Source organism: Lithobates pipiens, unplaced genomic scaffold (genome assembly GCF_037356315.1).
Source record: "Lithobates pipiens isolate NorthernLeopardFrog02 unplaced genomic scaffold, aLitPip1_a1.2 Scaffold_23, whole genome shotgun sequence".
NCBI classification, from domain to species: Eukaryota; Metazoa; Chordata; class Amphibia; order Anura; family Ranidae; genus Lithobates; species Lithobates pipiens.
This window is the reverse complement of record NW_027507785.1, coordinates 244532384-244553811: the sequence shown is the minus strand read 5'-3', so window position 1 is coordinate 244553811 and position 21428 is coordinate 244532384. Positions and strand designations below refer to the sequence as shown.

Sequence of the window (21428 nt, the reverse complement as noted above, 5' to 3'; positions counted from 1 at the left end):
CCTTGTCTTGTTCTGTCCAAAACCATAAAAAAGTCACTATATAGGTATTGGAGGGACTGTAAAGAACCATACCCAATACATATAAAAAAGAAAATGCTATATATACACCTCAGTGGAACTTTTAAGGTGCTTCATAAATACCACCAGACTCAAATAGCTAAAATAAAATTTATTATGTAATAATAATGTCAACAGAAGGTAGTTCTTATGACTACAGCCGCGGCACATTTCCACCATGTAGTTAATGCCCTTGGGTATTAATGGATATCCATGAAAGACTACTACTTAGGTTGTAGCACTATGCACTCTGGTGCTGGAAAGCTTTTGTAGTCTCCACAAACTTGGGAAGGAAACACATTTTGCATCAGATCTAAAGGGGTCAGTCTTGCTCCTATAAATCCCTCACTGCATATGGAGGAAGTGGTGCCTGTGCATTAAGTACCCATGGGGGAATTTTAGCACATTTGTGCTCATGAGCACTGCTATTTATTGACAAATAATATTTATTGAAATAACAATATATCAGTGGAGTGGTGATAAATTTAAACAGTGATTCCTAAATAAAGCAACACAACTGCAATAAAGACTAGATCATATAAAATGGTAAATACATTAACATCTAGTAAAGTGCAAACAGAAAAAAAAAAATGTGAGTATCATACAGAATATCCACAATGAATGGTGATGCCAAAGTCCGGTGCAAAATGTAAATAAACACAGTAATAGAATTTTTTGTTGAGGTGCTTAAATGATGCTTCGAAAATCCAGGTGAAATATAAGCAATCGAATAGTCAATCCAATCCAATCCAGTGCTCAATCCAAGGAAGAAAACCAACTCCACCACTGTGTGCAATGGCAGCTCACCTTAAATCAAAAGGTAACACACATCAACAGCAACACTGATCTCCATAGGGTGTATGTGACTCAGTAGTTGGTGGTACTCAGTCGGCTCACACATGTAATAAGAATAATAATCCTCATGGTGTAGTATTAATGAATTTATTAAAAACAATGTAGAGACCTACAGTTAAAATTGCTGTGCATACAGCAGCTGGGACCGTGGTGTTGCACTCAGATAGAGCGCTATGGAATCCAAACTTCCAGTCTCGGCCGTGACCAGAAGTGACGTCACCTCAGTGACCTCAGTGAATTTTTTCAGGGGTTAATATTAAATACATTTTATATTTTTTGAATTGAGTACAAATAGACAAAATGAAAGGACCATAACAATAATATTTGCACACTGACTTCAATTTCACACAGGTTATCCCCCAGAGGGCCCCGGAGGGATAATGGGACATTCTCCAGTCCAATTATATAGCCAGTAGACTAAAAGCTTACAAGTTCTCTCCCTGTTTGGCCCTGGGGAATACTAGGTGTGAATCTTGAGAATAGAGAGCGCTCCAATGTCATGGAAGACAAACCTCTGAACTGCTTGATACACAAATTTGTAGAGGTGGGACAACTAGGCCAGGTCCCTTAAAAGAAGGAATATTAATTTTAATAAACTGTATGCATTATGTCCCTGATTTAGGACTAAAAAGTGTGTATTTTGATACAGTTTTTAACAAGTGTTGTTAATAATAACTTGTATTTAGCTGTTTGAGGCTGGCAGCATTTATGAAGTTCCTTAAAAGTCATATTAAACTTTTTATAGCATTTAGCACTGTAAATTTACAGTATACTATTCCTTTAACTCTAGAGCACAACAAAAGAGTTCTTTGAAGTTTCAGTAGATGGCAGGGTTGGATTTTTAATTCCTGCTGTCTGACAGTAATTCTATTTGTCTAAAGCAAAGAATAAAGCAATAAATGCTAAATATACAAATATTTGCAAATTTTCTAAGACTATTATGGGTTTACTTAACAGAAGTGGGACTTCATAATTCTTTTTTAAGAGATACTGGCAGGTAAGAAATAATTTACATAGAAAGTAAAACTGTGGAGCTCTATTTCTCACAGCTCAATTGCCTCCGAGGCGTATAGCTCAATTGTTTCTACCAATTGTTTCTAGGGTCAGATTTAAACCTTGGGGGCCCGGGACACTTCAGGTTTGGGGGCCCCTCATACACTGAGTTTGCTTACCTTCTCAATAACAGTCAAACATTTTTAAAACGCATGACAAAACATCATTCTGTGGTCATGTGTGCACACAAAAAGTCATAGGGCTCTATGTGTGCTTTGCTTGACCTGCCAAAATTTGTTTAGATATGATACACTATATCAGTCCAGAGTAGAAACTTTTAAAGATAATGACTGGCAAAACATTACTTTCCAAGATACATTTAACCAGGACCGAGTCTCTTTCTGAGATTTAGTGTGTACAAGTTAAAATAATTTTTTTGCTAGAAAATTAATTAGAACCCCCAAACATATATATACGTATTTTTTTTTCTAACACCCTAGAGAATAAAATTGCGGTCGTTGAAATACTTTTTTTTGCATAAAACAATAGATAAAAAGATAACAGTAAAGTTAGCCCAATTTTTTTTTTATATTGTGAAAGATAATGTTACACTGAGTAACATTATCCATAGGCGACGTTGAAAAAATTCTACAGGTTGCATGTTTTGTGTTACAGAGGAGATCTAAGGCTAGAATTATTGCTCTCATGCTAACGAACGTGGTGATACCACACGTGTGGTTTGAACATTGTTTTGATATGTGGGTGCTACTCGCATATGTGTTCACTTCTGCACATGAGCTTGGTGGGACGGGGCGTGTTTAAATTTTTTTGAATTTATTTATTTTACATTTTATTTTTTATTTTTACACTGTTCTTTTTTAAAAAAATTATTCTGTCACTTTTATTTCTATTACAAGGAATGTAAACATCCCTTGTAATAGAAAAAAAGCATAATAGGACTTCTTAAATATGATATCTGATGTCAAAAAGATTTCAGATCTCATATTTACACAAAAATGCACTAAGAAAAATGTCGTTTGAAAAAAAAAAACATTTCCCTTTAAGAGCCATGGGCGGAAGTGATGTTTTGATGTCACTTACGCCCTGCAATGGTATGGAGATGGGTGGGGTCCATCCTCCCCTCACTCATCTCCATACCTAACAGGAATAAGGATCCGATCACCTCCGCTGGTGGCTCCGGCAAGTGACGGAGGGCACCGGAGAGCGGCAGGAGGGGCGGGGAAACCGGACCACTCACTGAAGAAGAGGATACCGAGGATATTGTAGCTAGCTGCTGCCATAACAATGATATCCCTCTTCAAAGTGCCGACATAAATCAGCGTGAGCTGGTCCGTAAGTGGTTAATAAAAGAGAGAATTTTTTTTAATTATTTTAGATTGCATATTACTTTATTATTATTTATTTTTTATTATTTTATATATTTATTATTATTATTATTTTTGTACAGAGGGGGCCCGTCTGTCTGGGGGCCCAGAGCACTTCCCCCTTTTGCCCCCTTTAAATCTTTCACTGCCCATGCCACCTACAACTGATAGGTAAGTTAATTCATATACATTTATATACACAAGCTGCTGGGCTTCACAGGGAAAGAACATTCTGATGTGACTATAACTACCCGTATATCATTAATGTATTAAATGCCTTTAGTTAAAGGTATGCTACTGTCACATTTGAATATGTACTACAGACAATGCAATCAGTTTTCCATTTTTTTGGTACCCTGATATTGCTGTTGTGTAGCAGGCCACCCCACTGCTTGAAATGTTTTAGATGTCAGTAACCTGGATTGTATTCACACAGTTATCTTTTTATATAATAATGATATTGTGTACTAGAAAATCCCTGTTCAACCTCCAGTATAACACAATGCCTTACGTTTTCTTCCAAGATAATGATGTGGGAAGTAAAGTGGAGGGAGTTCAGTTTATGTCTCTAGCTAGCCTAAAATCATTCCATCTAGCTTTGTGGATATTTTATCTCCTTATAAAGTGTATATATAGTACAATTCTACATCCTTTTGGTTGTAGAGATTATTGTTTTATATGATGTGACAACAGCAACTTGTATAAGTTGTATACCATTAAACATGACCATTAGCTCATGAACATATGTATTTTACCTGAGTTGATTTGCTCATAAACTTCCTTCCTTTAATGCAGTTAAATTAGCTCTTTAAAAAAAATGAAAAATAAATAAATGATGTTTTTTAGGTAGAGTAATGGTCCATGAATGGGCTCATCTCCGATGGGGGGTGTATGATGAATACAATGATGAAAAACCTTACTATGTTTCAGAATACGGAAAAGTAGAAGCCACAAGGTATGCAATATATTATGTATTATAATATGTAAGCCTAGTAGTTAAAGTTTACCAATAAAAAAACTTTTGCCTGACCTGTTGCTAGTACTGGCCACTTCTTGGGTAAAGTGCCGCCTTGGCGTTAAGTGCCTGGCTCTTTCAACACGGGTATGTTCGGTCAGCCCCCACCCTGTCTGCCTTTAGATGATCCCTGAAAACTCACTTATTCAGGGAAGCCTACCCCACCTCCACTTAAGAACCGTACTCGAGTCACCTCCATCAGATCATCCCCTGCAGCTATTACCTCATGTACCACCCCCCTTTAGTTTGTAAGCTCCATGAGCAGTTCCCTCCTATTGCATCTGTTTTGAACTGTATTGTCTACACTGTAAAGTCCTGTGTAAACTTTTGGTGTTATATAAATCATGTATAATAATAATAATACAACTGATTTCCATAGAATTTTGGTATTCACTGAAAAATTCAGCCTAGAATAGATAAAACAAGTACTATCGGCAAATGTAACTACTATTTTAGGCTTCTCAGCCTAGGATTCTGTATTTGAAGTCATCAGGAACACAAGAAAATGTGCACATGTATCAATAACATAGGAAAGCAAATTCTTTGTAGATGTAGTCAGACATAGTTTGCCAATTATAGAACTTGCCCAAGTTACTTTATGTCTGAGGGTTCTTATAGTTTTAGAGAAAGCCCTGGAGGCTGCGCAGAACTCAAACTTGAGTTGGCAAAATAGCTCAAATACTGAACAGAAATAACAGTGGTGGCCATACTTAGTTCTGTTGAATTGAATTATCTGCATACATGCGTAAATGTAAACTACTTTTGCCCAATCCAGCACTAGATAAAATTGTCCATACTCACTAGCACTTTGCTTCTCAGCACTATTTAATCAGAGTAGACATACAGTGCCTTGAAAAAGTATTCATATCCCTTGAAATTTTCCACATTTTGTCATGATACAACCAAAAAGTTAAATGTATTTTATTGGGATTTTATGTGATAGACCAAGACAAAGTGGCACATAATTGTGAAGTGCAGGGAAATGATAAATGGTCTGCATTTGAATTCAGCCTCCTTTATGCTGATACCCTTAATTAAAGTCTAGTGGAATCAATTGCTTTCAGAAGTCACACAATTAGAGAACCGTAGTGAACAAACAGCATCATAAGTGCCAAGGAACATACCAGATAGGTCAAGGATAAAGTTGTAGAGATGTTTAAAGCAGGGTTAGGTTATAAAAAATATCCCAAGCATTGAACATCTCACGGAGTACTGTTCAATCTATCATCTGAAAATGGAAAGAGTATGGCGCAACTGAAAACCTACCAAGACATGGGCGTCCACCTAAACTGACAGGCCGGGCAAGGAGAGCATTAATCAGAGAAGCAGCCAAGAGGCCCATGGTAACTCCGAAGAAGTTGCAGAGATCGACATCTCTGGTGGGAGAATCTGTCCACAGGACAACTATTAGTCGTGCACTCCACAAATCTGGCCTTTATGGAAGAGTGGCAAGAAGAAAGCTATTGTTGAAAGAAAGCCATAATAAGTCCTGTTTGCAGTTTGCGAGGAAGCCATGTCAGGGACACAGCAAACATGTGGAAGAAGGTGCTCTGGTCAGATGAGACCAAAAGTGAACTTTTTGGCCTAAAAGCAAAACACTATGTGTGGTGGAAAACTAACACTGCACCTTACCCTGAACACACCATCCTCACTGTAAAACATGGTGGTGGCATCATCATGTTGTGAGAATGATTTTTTTCAGCAAGGGCAGCGAAGCTGGTCAGAGTTGATGGGAAGATGGATGGAGCCAAATACAGGGCAATCTTAGAAGAAAACCTGTTAGATTCTGCAAAGGACTTGAGACTGGGGCGGAGGTTCACTTTACAGCAGGACAATGACCCTAAACATACAGCCAGAGCTACAATAGAATGGTTTAGATAAAAGCATATTCATGTGTTAGAATGGCCCAGTCAAAGTCCAAATCTAAATCCAATTGAGAATCTGTGGCAAGACTTTAAAATTACTGTTCACAGGTGCTCTCCATCCAATCTGGCAGAGCTTGAGCTATTTTGCAAAGAACAATGGGGGAAAAAAATTCACTCTCTGGATGTGCAAAGCTGGTAGAGACATCCCCAAAAAGACTTACAGCTGTAATTGCAGTGAAACATGGTTCTACAAAGTATTGAGGGGCTGAATACAAATGCATGCCACACTTTTCATTTATTTGTAAAAACATTTGAAAACCATTTATCATTTTCCTTCCACTTCACAATTATGTGCCACTTTGTCTTGTCTATCACATAAAATCCCAATAAAATACATTTATGTTTTTGGTTGTAACATGACAAAATGTGGAAAATTTCAAGGGGTATGAATACTTTTTAAGGCACTGTAAGTAATATAAAATCTACCTTTATTTGAGTAAAACCTACTATGTCAAACCGTTATGTAAATAAAGACAGAAAGGACAAAAGAATGCCAGAAAATCCAAAAAACATGAATTATTGTATAGATTTCCTTTTATTCTGGCCGACTCCACTGCTGCAGGATTTATAATGTCCCATATTCCACTTAATTTTCAGGAGCATCTGCAATTTATCTTTGCACATTGTAAATTTATTGGCAGTTTCTCTATTATACGCCCCTTAGTATATGGGAAGGCACCAGAATTTGGTTGTGCCGCAATCAGTCCAACAACTGTCCTAGCCCAGCATATATCTGCCCTGGTATAGTATCCTTTTATTATCCAGAAGCCTCTTTTGAGGGCTGTATGACTGTATACAACATTGTAGACAAGTAAGCATGTGAGGAAATATGAACTTCATCCAATTTAAAACTGGAAGGAGCTAGATGTGGTGACTGCATTTAATTTAACTTTTTTGGCAAGTACAAAATATGTTCATCAATCTTGCCAGAAATGTAGTGTCCTTGTAATTTTTTGTAACTTAAAAAAAAAGCCCAAAGGACTTTTTCTTTAGGCCCCTTTCACACTGGAGCGGGGGCAGCGCTGCCGCAAAAGCACCACCATTTTTAGCGGCACTTTACCGTCGTATTTGTGTAGCTATTCGGCCGCTAGTGGGGCGCTTTTAACCCCTGCTAGAGGGTGAAAAAGTGTTAAGACCACCCGCATAGCGCTGCTGCAGCAGCGCTTTGTCGATGGTATAGTCACGCTGCCCCATTAATTTCAATGGTCACGAGTGGTGTAGGAGCAGTATACACACTGCTCCTCTACGGCTCCAAAGATGCTTCTAGCAGTACTTTTTTTTACCGTCCTGCCAGCGCACCGCTCCAGTGTGAAAGCCCTCAGGCTTTCACACTGGAGTGAATGAAGCGGCTCTTTCAGGGCACTTTGCGGGTGCTATTTTTAGCTCTGTAGCACCCGCAAAGCGTCCCAGTGTGAAAGGGGTCTTATTCTTAAAAATTCTACTGTTTGTGTGAATCCACTATGTAATGAAGATGAACAAAGGCAAACATGTTTGAAGTCCAGTGCATGCCTCAATCATTGCTATCCCCAAGTGGCAAAAAATACCCCACTGATATGAAACTGAAAAAAAGGAAAACAAGCCTCAAAGAAAGAAAATAATACAGCCACACCTTTTAAGGACTGATCAGCTACAATATATTACATTTTTGGTTTTGGATGTAGATACACTTCAAGTTGTTAGGGATGTCCACAGAAACACTTTCCTTTAGTTTTTATAAATCATTAATAATGTAACGATAAAGTAATGGGCTTTGGTAATCACTTCCCAGTAACTTTACATGATGTGTACTTTTTATTATTTGCTTTCTAGATGTCCTGCAGATATTTTTGGAAATAACATTATCTTAACTGGCCAATGCCAAGAAGAATCATGTCCAACACAGCATTGCCACTTCGATCCTGATACTGGCCTCTATGAACAGGGATGTATATTTCTGCCTGATACATCCCAGTTTATGCGGGAATCTATCATGTATTCACAGGCTTTGACTGATGTGAGTATTCAGCCTCTCAGTTTATTAAAAGGGAGTCAAAACAGTTAAGTACTGAAAATAATGCATTGTTAAATTTAATAAAAGCTTTCGTTCAATACTGTTACACACACTCAATGAAAAGGTATTTTTCATTTAGTAAATGATTTACATTAAGCTAGTAATTCTTTATTTAATATGTGCAAACATTCTTTGCAGGTTAATATGGGATTGTACATGCCCACCCTAAAATGCACAATATAACAACCATTAAAAATATTAAAGCACATAATAATAAACATTGTTTTATATTGTGCTTTTAAAGGTACCTTCTCCAAACACTTTACAGAAGAAACAAAAACTAATTAAAAAAAGAAAATGAACAGTTAGGCAAAGGCACGTCTAAAGAAGAAAGTTGTCAGTTTTGAGCTGAAAGAGTTTAAACAAGGTGACTTTTTCATGTACTTGGGAAGAAAATTTCATATTTGTTGGGTATAAAAAGGAGAAGGCCCCATAAAATGTAGATGGGTTTAAGGGGCACACAGTGTAGATTATGAGGGGAGGGAGTAGGGTGATAAAAGGCCAGACAGGCGAAAGATTGGCAGGCCATGCAGAGCCTTATAGGGTGGATTTTGAAGTCATTGCAAAAGCTTAAAACACTAAAGCCCCGTACACACGAGCAGACTTTTCAACATCCAAAGTCCGACGGACTGATTCCGTCAGACTATTCGATCGTGTGTGGGCTGCAACGGACTTTTGACTCGCCAAAGTCCGAAGGACTTTAGAATATGGAACATGCTTCAAATTTTTCCGAAGGAACTCCGCCGGACCCGGTCCCTTCGAAAAATTCGCTCGTGTGTATGCTATTCCGACGGACTAAAACCGACGCTAGGGCAGCTATTGGCTACTGGCTATGAACTTCCTTATTCGAATCCAGTCGTAAGTCATTACGTTCGAATCCGTCGGAGTTTAGTGTGATTGTGTGTGGCCAAGTCCGCTCAGCCGAAAAGTCCGTCAGAACTCCGTCGGAACTCCGGCAGAACTCCGACGGAACTCCTTCGGAAGTCTGTCGGACATAAGTCCTCTCGTGTGTACGGGGCTTAAGGGCTCGTGTACACAGTGGAGCTGAAAACCTCTTCTGAACGCTGGAAACTGACATCTGGAAACCGACAGTGAAAAACTTCCATTTTACAACTTTTATATACTGAGTTAATGCAAGTTTAGTAGCAGTTATGAGCATTTGAGGTTAGAAGCGTTTTTTAAAGATAACCTCAGGAGACCCTCCCAAATGCCCACAATGCATGAAAAACAAGTAAATTATTAACTATTTCAGCGATTCTGTGAGAGAAGACAAAGCAGCAGCAAATAGCAATGTGCTTGTAGATAGCTGTCTTATTTTTTGTGTTTTTACTATGGATTCATCACAAACATGTGTGAGGAAATGCTCCTAATGTTGCAGAGGCTTCAAACACGTAGAACATTGCATGAGAGGATCAGAATTCATCGCTACTGGGCTCATCCATTGATGCAAGAAACAGCATGTGTTGAAATTTGTGTTTTTTTAACATTTTTATACCATCAGAAATGGTTTCCCCTTTAAAAACGCTTATAAACGCAAACAAGCATAAAAACGGTTTACCGTGGTAAGAAGCAGTTACAAGCATTTGGCGTTTGAAATGCCAGTTAACTACAGTCCTCAACGTAATTTTTCTGCTTTCAAAAAATGCCTGTAACCACAACTGCCTCTAAACTACTATAAATTACCCTGTGCACATTTACACATAAGATAACATGGAGGAGAGTTCAGGGGCTGCTGAAAAAAAAAACACCCAACTGCTCCTTAACTTCACTTTAGCAGCTGTAGTGTACACGAGGCTTAATATGATTACTTACAATAGACCTTGTCAGGATTCTGCCTGCCGGATTTAGGACATACTGTAGTTTGCTACATGTGGATTTAGATACCCCAACAAATAGATCATTACAGTAGTCAAGTTAGGAAAAACAAATATACTGATCATCTTTTTTAGCCACAGTTTATGATAACATGGAGCAGGAGCCTCTAAACTTTCCAAATAAAGGTCCAGTTTATTGTTCTTCAGAATTTAGAAGGGGCGGACTGTGGATAGTAGGAGTAGAAAAGGACCCGACATCAGCTAGAAAAAATAATGCCCCGTTGTTTCAGTTTGAGCAATTGTGTCCCATTATTGGGGTAAGTAGGAGGAATTGTGCCCCATCGTTGATATTATTGGGCCCCATCATTGGTGTCATTGGGCCCGATCATAGATGTCTTTGGGCCCCAATTTTGGTATCATTGGGGGGAATTGTGCCCCATTCATTGGTGTCAGTGGGGGGGGGAATTAGGCCGCATTGTTGGTATCAGTGGATGAAATAGTGCTCCAAGGGCCAGATAAAAGCAAGCAAGGGGCAGCATCTGTCACCCGAGCCGCAAATTGGGGAACTCTGACATAGAGCATAACAGTGTTCATGTTGACATAAAATTTCTATTTAGTTTTAGTCATACTCTTTTGACTAAAATGCCATTTTAATCTTAGTCATATTTCATTCATCTGAATTGTTTTAGTATTTTAGTCGACTGAAATCTCCAGTACATTATGGTGTTCACAAAAAGGATACCGGGGAACTGGAGAAAGTGCAGAGAAGAGCGACCAAACTGATAAGAGGCATGGAGGAGCTCAGGTATGAGGAATGATTAGCTGAACTGAATTTATTCTCTCTTGAGAAGAGGAGATCAAGGGGGATATGATCAACGTGTATAAATATATAAGTGGTCCATATAGTGAACTCAGTGATGAGCTATTCACTTTAAAGTCATCACAGAGGTCAAGGGGGCACTCTTTATGTCTGGAGGAAAATAGATTTAATCTCCAAATATAGAAAGGTTTCTTCACAGTAAGAGCTGTGAAAATGTGGAATAGACTCCCTCAAGAGTTGGTTCCAATTGTCTCTTGGGACATTGGGAACAATTTTTTCCCCTGCTGGATTTAATTGGTTAATGCTTTATTGGGATTTTTTTTTGCCTTCCTCTGGATAAACTGTGGGTATAGGATTTTTTTTTCAGCTATTGGTTGGACTATTGAATTAGATGGACTTGTGTCTTTTTTCAACCAGACAAATGATGTATCTATGTGTCCACTAAAATCTCCACTACATTTTAGTCAACTAAGATCTTATGGGTTTAGTTATTATATTATTATTATTATTATTATTATTATTATACACGATTTATATAGCGCCAACAGTTTATGCAGAGCTTTACAATGTATAAGGGGGGAGGGCAACACAATTACAGTACAATACAAAAGGTACAGAAGGGCCCTGCTCGTAGAGCTTACATTCTAAAGGGAGGGGGTGGTGGTACAAAAGGTAATAGCTGCAGAGAATGCTTTGATGGGGGTGGCTCGGGGACAGTTAGGTTGGTGTGGGATAGGCTTCCCTGAATAAATGAGTTTTCAGGGAACTCCTAAAGGTGGACAGGGTAGGGGCTGATCGGACAGACTGGGGCAGGGAGTTCCAGAGGATGGGAGAGACTCTGGAGAAGTCTTGAAGGCGAGCATGGGAGGAGGTAACAAGGGAGCTAGAAAGCAGGAGGTCCTGGGAAGAGTGGGGGGGATGATTTGGGCGATATCTGCAGGTGAGGTTGGTGATGTAGATGGGGGAGATGTTGTGGATGGCTTTGTATGTTATGGTTAGCATTTTGAATTTTACACGGTGGGGTAGGGGAAGCCAGTGAAGGGATTGGCAGAGAGGGGAAGCAGTCACGGATCGATTAGTGAGGTGTATTAGTCTAGTAGCAGCATTCATAATAGACTGAAGGGGGGATAGCCTGCTTAAGGGTAGGCCATTAAGGAGAGAGTTGCAGTAATCAAGGCGGGAAATAATCAAGGAGTGAACGAGTTGCTTTGTGTTGTCATTAGTCAGGAAGGGTCGAATTCTAGAGATGTTGCAAGGGTGAAGGCGGCAGGATTTAGCCAGTGATTGGATATGGGGGCTGAAGGAAAGGTCAGAGTCAAGGATTACACCCAGGACCCTGGCTTGTGTGGAGGGACCAATGGTTGTGTTGTTTATGTTAATGGTGAAGTCACGGGGGTGGGGGGGTCGTGAAGGAGGAAATATAACAAGCTCAGTTTTACAAAGATTGAGTTTGAGGAAGTGGTGTGACATCCATAATGATATATCATTCAGTAAGTTTGAGATCTGTGAGGAGATTGAGGGGGTGAGTTGAGGATTGGAGAGATATATCTGGGTTTAGAGGTGGTATTGGAAACCATGGGGGTTATCAACTGGCCCAGGAAAGAGGTATAGAGAGAGAATAGGAGGGGCCCTAGGACAGAACCTTGGGGTACCCCAACAGAAAGAGGAAGGGGAGCGGAGGAGATGGAGTTGTAGGTGACACTGAAAGTGCGCTGAGATAGGTAGGAGGAAAACCAGGATAAAGCAGAATCACGGAGGCCAAGGGAGCATAATTTGTTGAGGAGGAGCAGGTGGTCAACTGTTTCAAAGGCAGCAGAGAGGTCTAAAAGTATGAGTATGGAGTAGTGGGTGTTGGTTTTGGCAGTTAGTAGGTCATTGGTGAGTTTAAGTAGGGCAGTTTCAGTAGAATGTTGTGGGCGGAAGCCAGACTGTAGGGGGTCGAGAAGGTTGTTGTCCATGTGGTAGCGACTCATTTGGTCTTGGACAAGGTGTTCGATGAGCTTGGAGGCAAACGGTAGCAGGGAGATGGGTCTTAAGTTTTTCAAACAGGTGGGGTCTAGTAAGGGTTTTTTGAGTATGGGGGTAACCAGTGCATGTTTGAGCAGGGAAGGAAAGGTGCCAGAGAAGAGGGAGAGGTTCAAGATGTGGGTTGGGGAGTTAAGGATAGAGTGGGAAGGTGGTAGCAGTAATTGTGAGGGGACATTGTCCAGGGAGCAGGTAGTGAGGTGGGCTGTGGAGAGGAGTTTATTAAATTCATCTGTGGTAACTGGGCAAAAAGAGGAGAGTATTAAGCATGGTGTTGGACCTGTTTTGTTGGGTAGGGGAGGAAGTTTAATGCTGGATATCATCTCCCTGCGAATTGTGTGAATTTTGCTATTGAAAAGGTTGACAATCTGTTGAGCAGTAAGCAAGTTGGTGGGTGGGGTAAATGGGGGGTGAAGTAAGGAATTAAGGGTAGAAAAGAGTTGACGAGGTTTGGATGAGAGGGTTTTGATGAGAGTGTTGTAATAGGTTTGTTTAGCAGTGTGGAGGCAGGAGTTGTATTTGAGAAGGGCAGATTTGTAGAGGGTAAAGTCTTGCAGGGACTTAGATTTACGCCATGCTCGCTCAAGAACCCGGCTGTGTCTCTTGAGACTTCTGGTGTCGTCTGTTTGCCAGGGTTGTGGCAGACGGGGCCTTGTTCTGTGCTTAACAAGAGGAGCAAGTACATCTAGGGAGGATGACAGCGTGTTGTTGTAGATGAAAGTGGTTAGGTCTGGGCAGGACAGGGGTGCAATTTTGTCATAAAGGCCATCAGTAGCAGAATGAAGAAGGGAAGGGTTGAGGCTGCGAAGGTTTCTGCGGGTAGTGGTTTGTAGGTTGGCAGCATGGGATGTAGGAGACAAGGAGAGAGTGAAAAGGATAAGGTTGTGATCAGAGAGAGGAAAGGGTGTGTTATAGAAATTGCAGGGAGTGCAGCGATGGGAGAATACGAGGTCGAGTGTGTTCCCGTTGGAGTGAGTGGTGGTTTGTGTCCATTGTGTTAGGTTAAAAGAGGAGGTTAGGTTGAGTAGTTTAGACGTGGTAGCAGTATTAACATTAATTGGAATGTTAAAGTCACCTAGGATGATAACAGGTACTTCAGATGAGAGAAAATAGGGTAGCCATGCAGAGAAATCATCCAGAAAGTGTGACACTGGTCCAGGAGGTCAATAAATAACTGCGACCCTCAGACAAACTGGAGAGAAAAGACAAATGCAGTGCATTTCGAAAGAGCAGGGGGGAAAGAGAGGGAGGTGTGGGAAGTACCTGAAAGGTGCATTGTGGGGAGAGGAGAAGTCCGACGCCACCTCCTTTTCGTCCACTGGGTCTGGTGGATTGTGTCCAAAGGAGGCCACTGTGGGACAGGGCAGCTGGAGAGGTATGTGTCAGAGTCAGATTCCTGGAACCAGGTTTCAGTTATAGCAAATATATTAGGGGATTTGGAGAGGAAAATGTCATTGATAGAGGCTAGTTTGTTGAAGACTGAACGGGCATTCTAGAGGGCACATGAAAGAGGGGGGCCAACTTGTGGAATTAGGGGAATTGGGATGAGAAGGTGGGAGTTACGACTGTTGGAGGAGGTAGACAGCATATTTTGGGGGTAGCAATTGGGTGTGGGAGGGCAGGGGGTTTGGTGCAATGTCACCAGACATTAGGAGTAGTAGGAGGGTGAGGGTGATAAGGCGGGAGTGGGATTTATAGGGCAGATGCTGTGGTGGAATGGAATGGTTTAGTTAAATTGTAATGCATTATTTAAGTTCTAATTGGAATTGCCAAGCTCAATATATGCTCCTAATGTAAAAACCGAAAAACATGTTATCTATGGTATCATTTATTTTAAAATGGTCAGTCCTTTGTCATTTATATGCCAAAAAATTTAAAACCCAGTGATGATCAAATACCACCAAAATAAAGCTCTATGTATGTGGGAAAAAATTATAAAAATGTAATTTGCCTACAGTATTGCATTAAGATGCAATTGGCAGTTGAAGTAGCACAATGCTAAATAGCAAAAAAAATGTCCTGATTATGAAGGGGGTAAAACCTTCCAGAGTTCAAGTGGATAACTTGAGCTATTATTAATTCATAAGCCATAACTAGGGATGAGCTTCGTGTTCGAGTCGAAATGCATGTTCGACTCGAACATTGGCTGTTCGTCCGTTCGGCGAAATCCGAACTCTTGGTCCGTTCGCGTCAAAATTCGTGTGGCGCGCGGACCACAATGCACTGCGGTGGCGCAGTGCATTGCTGGCTCATGATTGGCCAAGCATGCACTGTGACCCCGCATGCTTGGCCAATCGCAGCGCCAGCAGCGAGGAGAGCCATGATTGGCCACAGGCAGGATGCCTGTGGCCAATCATAGCTCAGGCTGTGTAGTGCACGCCCCACACTATATAAGGCCGCCTTTGAGGCGGCCTCGTGTAGTGTGTTGGCATCTGAAGCAGTGGGTGTTCTGTGTACCTTCAACACAGTTACACACCAATCGTTTTTGGCTGATTTCCTATCTTGCTCTTGTGTAGTGGTTATTGTCTGTGCCCTGACCGCAGTATACACCACTATATTCACCTCACCTATATAGCTAGTGATCTAGCTTTAACAATAGAGCCTGCAGTCAGTAGTGTCAGGAGATAGTGCGTGCTGTCTGCGTGCTCTGTACCCAGTACATACCGCTAAAATCCACCTACATAGCTGTTCTCTATTTGAGCCCAATTGTCATCTGCAGGAGTTATTGGAAGTTGTGTGTGCTTCCAGCACAGCACAGTATACATCTGTATATACCCCTTTAACTCTGCTGTTTTCTGGTTATTGTCTGCGTGCCCTGACCGCAGTATACACCGTGATATTCACCTCACCTATATAACTAGTGGTCCATCTTTAACAATAGAGCTTGCAGTCAGTAGTGTCAGGAGATAGTGCGTGCTGTCTGCGTGCTCTGTACCCAGTACATACCGCTATAATCCACCTACATAGCTGTTCTCTATTTGGGCCCAATTGTCATCTGCAGGAGTTATTGGAAGTTGTGTGTGCTTCCAGCACAGCACAGTATACATCTGTATATACCCCTTTATCTCTGCTGTTCTATAAAAAAGGCATCTGCAGGAGTTGGTGGGTGTTGTGTGCCTCCAGCTCAATATAAACTACCCAACTACTGTTTTACCCAACTCCCTTCAGGCCATTACCATGTCTGGAAGGCCAGCAAGCAGAGGCAGACAGGCGCGAGCCGATAAAAGAGGGCAAGCAGGCTCTGTGTCTAGAGACAACAGTGCTGGTCGTGGACGCGGTGCATTGTCATCAGCACGTGGCCATGGGACATGCTTGTCCTTCTTTTCTGCAGCTGGACATGTTGAACCGCAACATGCCAACGACTTGGTAGAGTGGATGACCAAGCCCTCTTCATCCTCCTCATCCTCTCTGACCCAGTCTCAGGGTAGTAGCAAAGCAGCTGCCAACGCATCGTCTTCCCTCCTCTCAATGTCATCATCAGTGACTCCTTCCCTATACCCACCACGTCCTCCTGAGGAGTCTCCTGAACTCTTTGAGCACAGTGTTGGGTACATGCTCCAGGAGGATTCCCAGTGTTTGGTGGGCTCTGATGATGACACACAGCTAGAGGAAGGCAGTAGCGTGAGCGCAGAGAGAGGGGATGCTCAAGAAGGACAGCAATCTGGCAGTCATGTTCCACAAGCTGCAGCATACTGCCAGGTTTGCTACAGCGATGAAGAGGGAGGGGATGATGAGGGCACTGACTCCACGTGGGTGCCTGGAAGGAGGGAGGAGGAGGAGGAGGAGGAGGCACATGTCCAACGAGGCAGGATGCCCTCCGGGGGCCAGCTTAGGGGCAGCACACCGACTGAATCACACCGCAGAGCTCCGCCTGCGCAGAGCGCTTCCTCTGCGCGTTATTCTAAAAGTTCTTTGGTGTGGGCCTTTTTTGAGACGAGTGCATCAGATCGCACCGCTGCTATTTGCAACATATGTCTCAAGCGTATCTCACGTGGCCAAAACATCAGCCACTTGGGCACCACATGCTTGACCAGACATATGTTGACCTGCCATGCAGCTCGTTGGCAAGCGTTCCTCAGAGACCCACACCAAAGAACAAAGCGGACCTCTCCTTGCTCCTCATCAGCTGGCATCTCCAACCCCACTAGACCTTCAGTCCTCTCTGAAACCTGCTCTGAGAGGAATGAAGGTGTAGAATTAGGTGTGTCACAGCCAAGTGCTTCCGGGAACTCTGCTAGTGGTACATCCACGTCCGATTATAGCAGGCAAATGTCCCTGCCCCAGCTGCTGGACCGGCGGAAGAAGTTTACTCCCAGCCATCCACATGCCCAGCGGTTGAATGCTAGCTTGGCTAAATTGCTAGCACTTCAACTGCTGCCTTTTCAGTTGGTAGACTCGGCCCCCTTCCGTGAGTTTGTACAATGTGCGGTTCCTCAGTGGCAGGTCCCCAAACGCCACTTTTTCTCACGGAAGGCGATTCCGGCTCTCTACCGGCATGTGGAAGGCAATGTCCTTGCCTCGCTGGACAGGGCGGTCAGCGGTAAGGTGCATATTACCGCTGACTCATGGTCCAGCAGGCATGGACAGGGACGTTACCTGTCTTTCACGGCCCATTGGGTCACTCTTCTGGCTGCTGGGAAGGATGCAGGACAAGGTGCAGTAGTGTTGGAGGTTGTTCCGCCACCACGCCTCCAAAATGCTACTATTGGTTGTAACACACCTCTCTCCTCCACCCCCTCCTCTTCTTCTTCCTCCATGGCCTCTTCCAGTGCTCTGTCCTCAGAACCAGCGGTGCTCCGTAGGCGTTGCAGGGGCTACGCAAGTACGCAGGCAAAACGATGCCATGCCGTGCTTGCGCTGGTTTGTTTGGGGGACAGGAGCCACACTGGGGCGGATGTTTTGTCAGCTCTGCAGGGGCAGGCCGAGAGGTGGTTGACGCCACGCCAGCTTAAGCCAGGAATGGTGGTTTGCGACAATGGCACCAACCTCCTCTCCGCCCTCCGACAGGGACAACTGACCCATGTGCCCTGTGTAGCTCACGTCCTTAACCTGATGGTGCAGCGGTTCTTGGGCAGGTACCCCGGCTTACAGGATGTCCTGAAGCAGGCCAGGAAAGTCTGTGTGCATTTCCGCCGATCATTTAATGCCTGTGCTCGGCTGGCTGAGCTCCAAAAGGAGTTGAACCTGCCCAAGAACCGCCTTATATGTGACATGCCCACCAGATGGAACTCAACATTGGCCATGCTGCAGCGGCTGCACACGCAGCAGAGGGCCATCAATGAGTACCTGTGTGACTACGGCACCAGGACAGGGTCAGGGGAGCTTTGTTTTTTCTCACCACGCCAGTGGGGCATGATCAGGGATGCATGCACTGTCCTGTCACCGTTTGAGGAGGCCACAAGGATGGTGAGCAGTGACAGTGCATGCATCAGTGACACTGTACCTCTTGTCCACCTCTTGGAGCATACGCTGCGTGGAATAATGGACAGGGCACTTGAGGAAGAACAGAGGCAGGAAGAGGAGGACTTCCTTGCCTCTCAAGGCCCCCTTTATCCAGACAGTGTTCCTGCTGTGCCACCCATCACACAGGAAGAGGGTGAGGAGGAGGAAGAGGAGGAGGAGGATGATTGTGTCAGCATGGAGGTGGAGGCTGGCACTCAGCATCAGCAGCAGCAGTCTTATAGGGATGATTTACAGTCCCAAGAAACACGTGGACTTGTACGTGGCTGGGAGGAGGTAGCTGCGGATCATGTTGTCCTTAGTGACCCAGAGGACTCCGGACCGAATGCCTCAGCTAACCTACGCTGCATGGCCTCCCTGATCCTGCAAAGCCTGCGGAAGGATCCTCGTATTCTTCGGATCAAGGAGAGGAACCATTACTGGCTGGCCACTCTCCTTGATCCACGGTACAAGGGTAAGGTTGCCGACCTTATCTTGCCATCGCAGAGGGAGCAGAGGATGAGACATCTCCGGGAGGCCTTGCAGAAAGCTCTGTGCAACGCGTTCCCAGAGACTGGGAGGTTACAAACTCCTGGTCCTGGACAACGTGTTGCTGAGGCATCGGTCAGAAGGAGCGGTGGAGAAGGTGGCCGTCTGACTGATGCTTTCAGACAATTTTTTAGTCCGCAGCCTCAATGTATGATTGGTTCCAGCACCCATCGCCAGCGTCTAATTTACATGGTGCAGGAATACCTAGGGGCAAGGTCAGACTTGGACACCTTTCCCACCGAAAATCCTCTGGCTTACTGGGTCTTGAGGATGGATCACTGGCCAGAGCTTGCACAGTATGCAATTGAGCTACTGGCCTGTCCTGCATCCAGCGTTCTTTCGGAACGCACCTTCAGTGCTGCTGGTGGCTTTGTTACCGATCACAGGGTGCGCCTGTCCACCGAATCAGTTGATCGACTGACCTTCATCAAGATGAATCAGTCTTGGATCACCCACAGCTACCAAGCACCTGAAGCTGATGTAACCGAATAATTTTTTTTGAAATACCACATCCCTTCAAGACTGCCTATGCTGATGCTGAGTGACTGTCCTGTTATGTTGATTGTCTATCCTCTTCCTCCTCCGCTGATATGTTGGAAGAACATTTTTGGTTCTGGGTGATGCCAGCAGCCCAATTTTTCTGCCCCTGTTTAACAGGGGCGTTTAATTACAATTTTTGATGCAATGCTTTGCAGCAGGGCTAATTCCTGCAATAAAACTAGAGTATATGGCAGTTGTTGGAGTGTGGTGGCACCAGCACCAGTGCCTAAGGCCCAATTTTTCTGCCCCTGTTTAACAGGGGCGTTTAAGTACAATTTTTGATGCAATGCTTTGCAGCAGGGCTAATTCCTGCAATAAAACTAGAGTATATGGCAGAGGTTGCAGTGTGATGGCACCAGCACCAGTGCCTAAGGCCCAATTTTTCTGCCCCTGTTTAACAGGGGCGTTTAAGTACAATTTTTGATGCAATGCTTTGCAGCAGGGCTAATTCCTGCAATAAAACTAGAGTATATGGCAGAGGTTGGAGTGTGGTGGCACCAGCACCAGTGCCTAAGGCCCAATTTTTCTGCCCCTGTTTAACAGGGGCGTTTAAGTACAATTTTTGATGCAATGCTTTGCAGCAGGGCTAATTCCTGCAATAAAACTAGAGTATATGGCAGAGGTTGCAGTGTGATGGCACCAGCACCAGTGCCTAAGGCCCAATTTTTCTGCCCCTGTTTAACAGGGGCGTTTAAGTACAATTTTTGATGCAATGCTTTGCAGCAGGGCTAATTCCTGCAATAAAACTAGAGTATATGGCAGAGGTTGGAGTGTGGTGGCACCAGCACCAGTGCCTAAGGCCCAATTTTTCTGCCCCTGTTTAACAGGGACATGTAATTACAATTCTTGATATAATATTTCACAGGAGGGCCCCTTCCTGTGCCCACCCAGAGTAACGGTGAGGACTTATAGTGTTGTGGCACCAGCACCACAACCACCAAAGGTCAATTTTTCTACCACTGTTCAACAATGGCATGTATTACAATTCTTGATATAATCGTTCACAGCAGGGCACTCCAGCGCCCACCAAGAGTCACTTTGAGGGCTTACAATGTTGTGGCAAAACCAACACCTTGTTCCGCCATTTCTGCAGAGCATATAGGGCAGGCCCCTACTATCTCCTACTTGCAAACGGAAGGAGACAACAGCAAGTGAGATGAAAAAAGATGGACGACAAAACAAATTATACAGGGGTGATAACCCTTCCCTATGTTTTCCAAAAAGCTTTAAAATAGTTTTTTTGACTGGAACTACACTTTAAAAATGTACCAGTTGAACATTACAAACAGATTCAACTTAACACAAAAAAACCTACACAGTCCCTGTCTTGTTTGCACCGCCTGTATACTGCTGTTCTGCGTATATAGGGCCTGGGGGCCACACGCATTTCCTTTTTTTAATATGGGTACGGGGTTCCCCTTAATATGCGTACAAGACCCAAATAGGCTGGTAATGGGCAGGGAGGGCTACCCATGCCATTTTTCTGAATGATTTTCAACCATATTGCAGGAACCAGATATAACATTAAAACCGCAAGCAGTTTTAAATGGTGTTATTTCCGTTTAATGTCATTTTGTGCAGGGACTGTTCTAAACACGGGAAACACGTGGCACTTCACAGGCATACTACAGACACCCCCCAGGCACCATATTTAAAGGAATATTTCACTTTTTTTTTTCACTTTAATCGTCATTAAAATCAGTGTTCCCGCCAAAACGGCCATTTTTAAAACTTTTTTTTGCATTGACCCATGTCCCCTGAGGCAGGAGTCAGGTCCCCAAACCCTTTTTAGGACAATACCTTGCATATTAGCCGTTAAAATTAGCACTTTCCATTTCGAACGTTCGAGTCCCATAGACTTCAATGGGGTTCTAACGTTCGTAACGAACGCGGGGTCCGTTCAAAAGTTCTGGTGCGAACCGAACCAGGGGGTGTTCGGCTCATCCCTAGCCATAACCATA

General features: G+C 43.3%; 1 protein-coding gene across 2 annotated transcripts in view; it reads left to right on the top strand.

The window, feature by feature from the left end:
• The window catches only part of LOC143928224 (calcium-activated chloride channel regulator 1-like), a 108868-nt gene that overhangs the window by 37080 nt on the left and 50360 nt on the right, over positions 1–21428 (top strand). The window contains exons 2-4 of one of the 2 annotated variants that reach the window (XM_077452975.1): positions 3374–3461; positions 4137–4245; positions 8040–8223. In XM_077452975.1, the coding sequence (XP_077309101.1) occupies positions 4145–4245; positions 8040–8223 (285 nt within the window). In that variant the 5' untranslated portion in view covers positions 3374–3461; positions 4137–4144. The remainder of the gene's footprint in view (positions 1–3373; positions 3462–4136; positions 4246–8039; positions 8224–21428) is intronic. The other variant, XM_077452974.1, reaches the window with a different exon arrangement.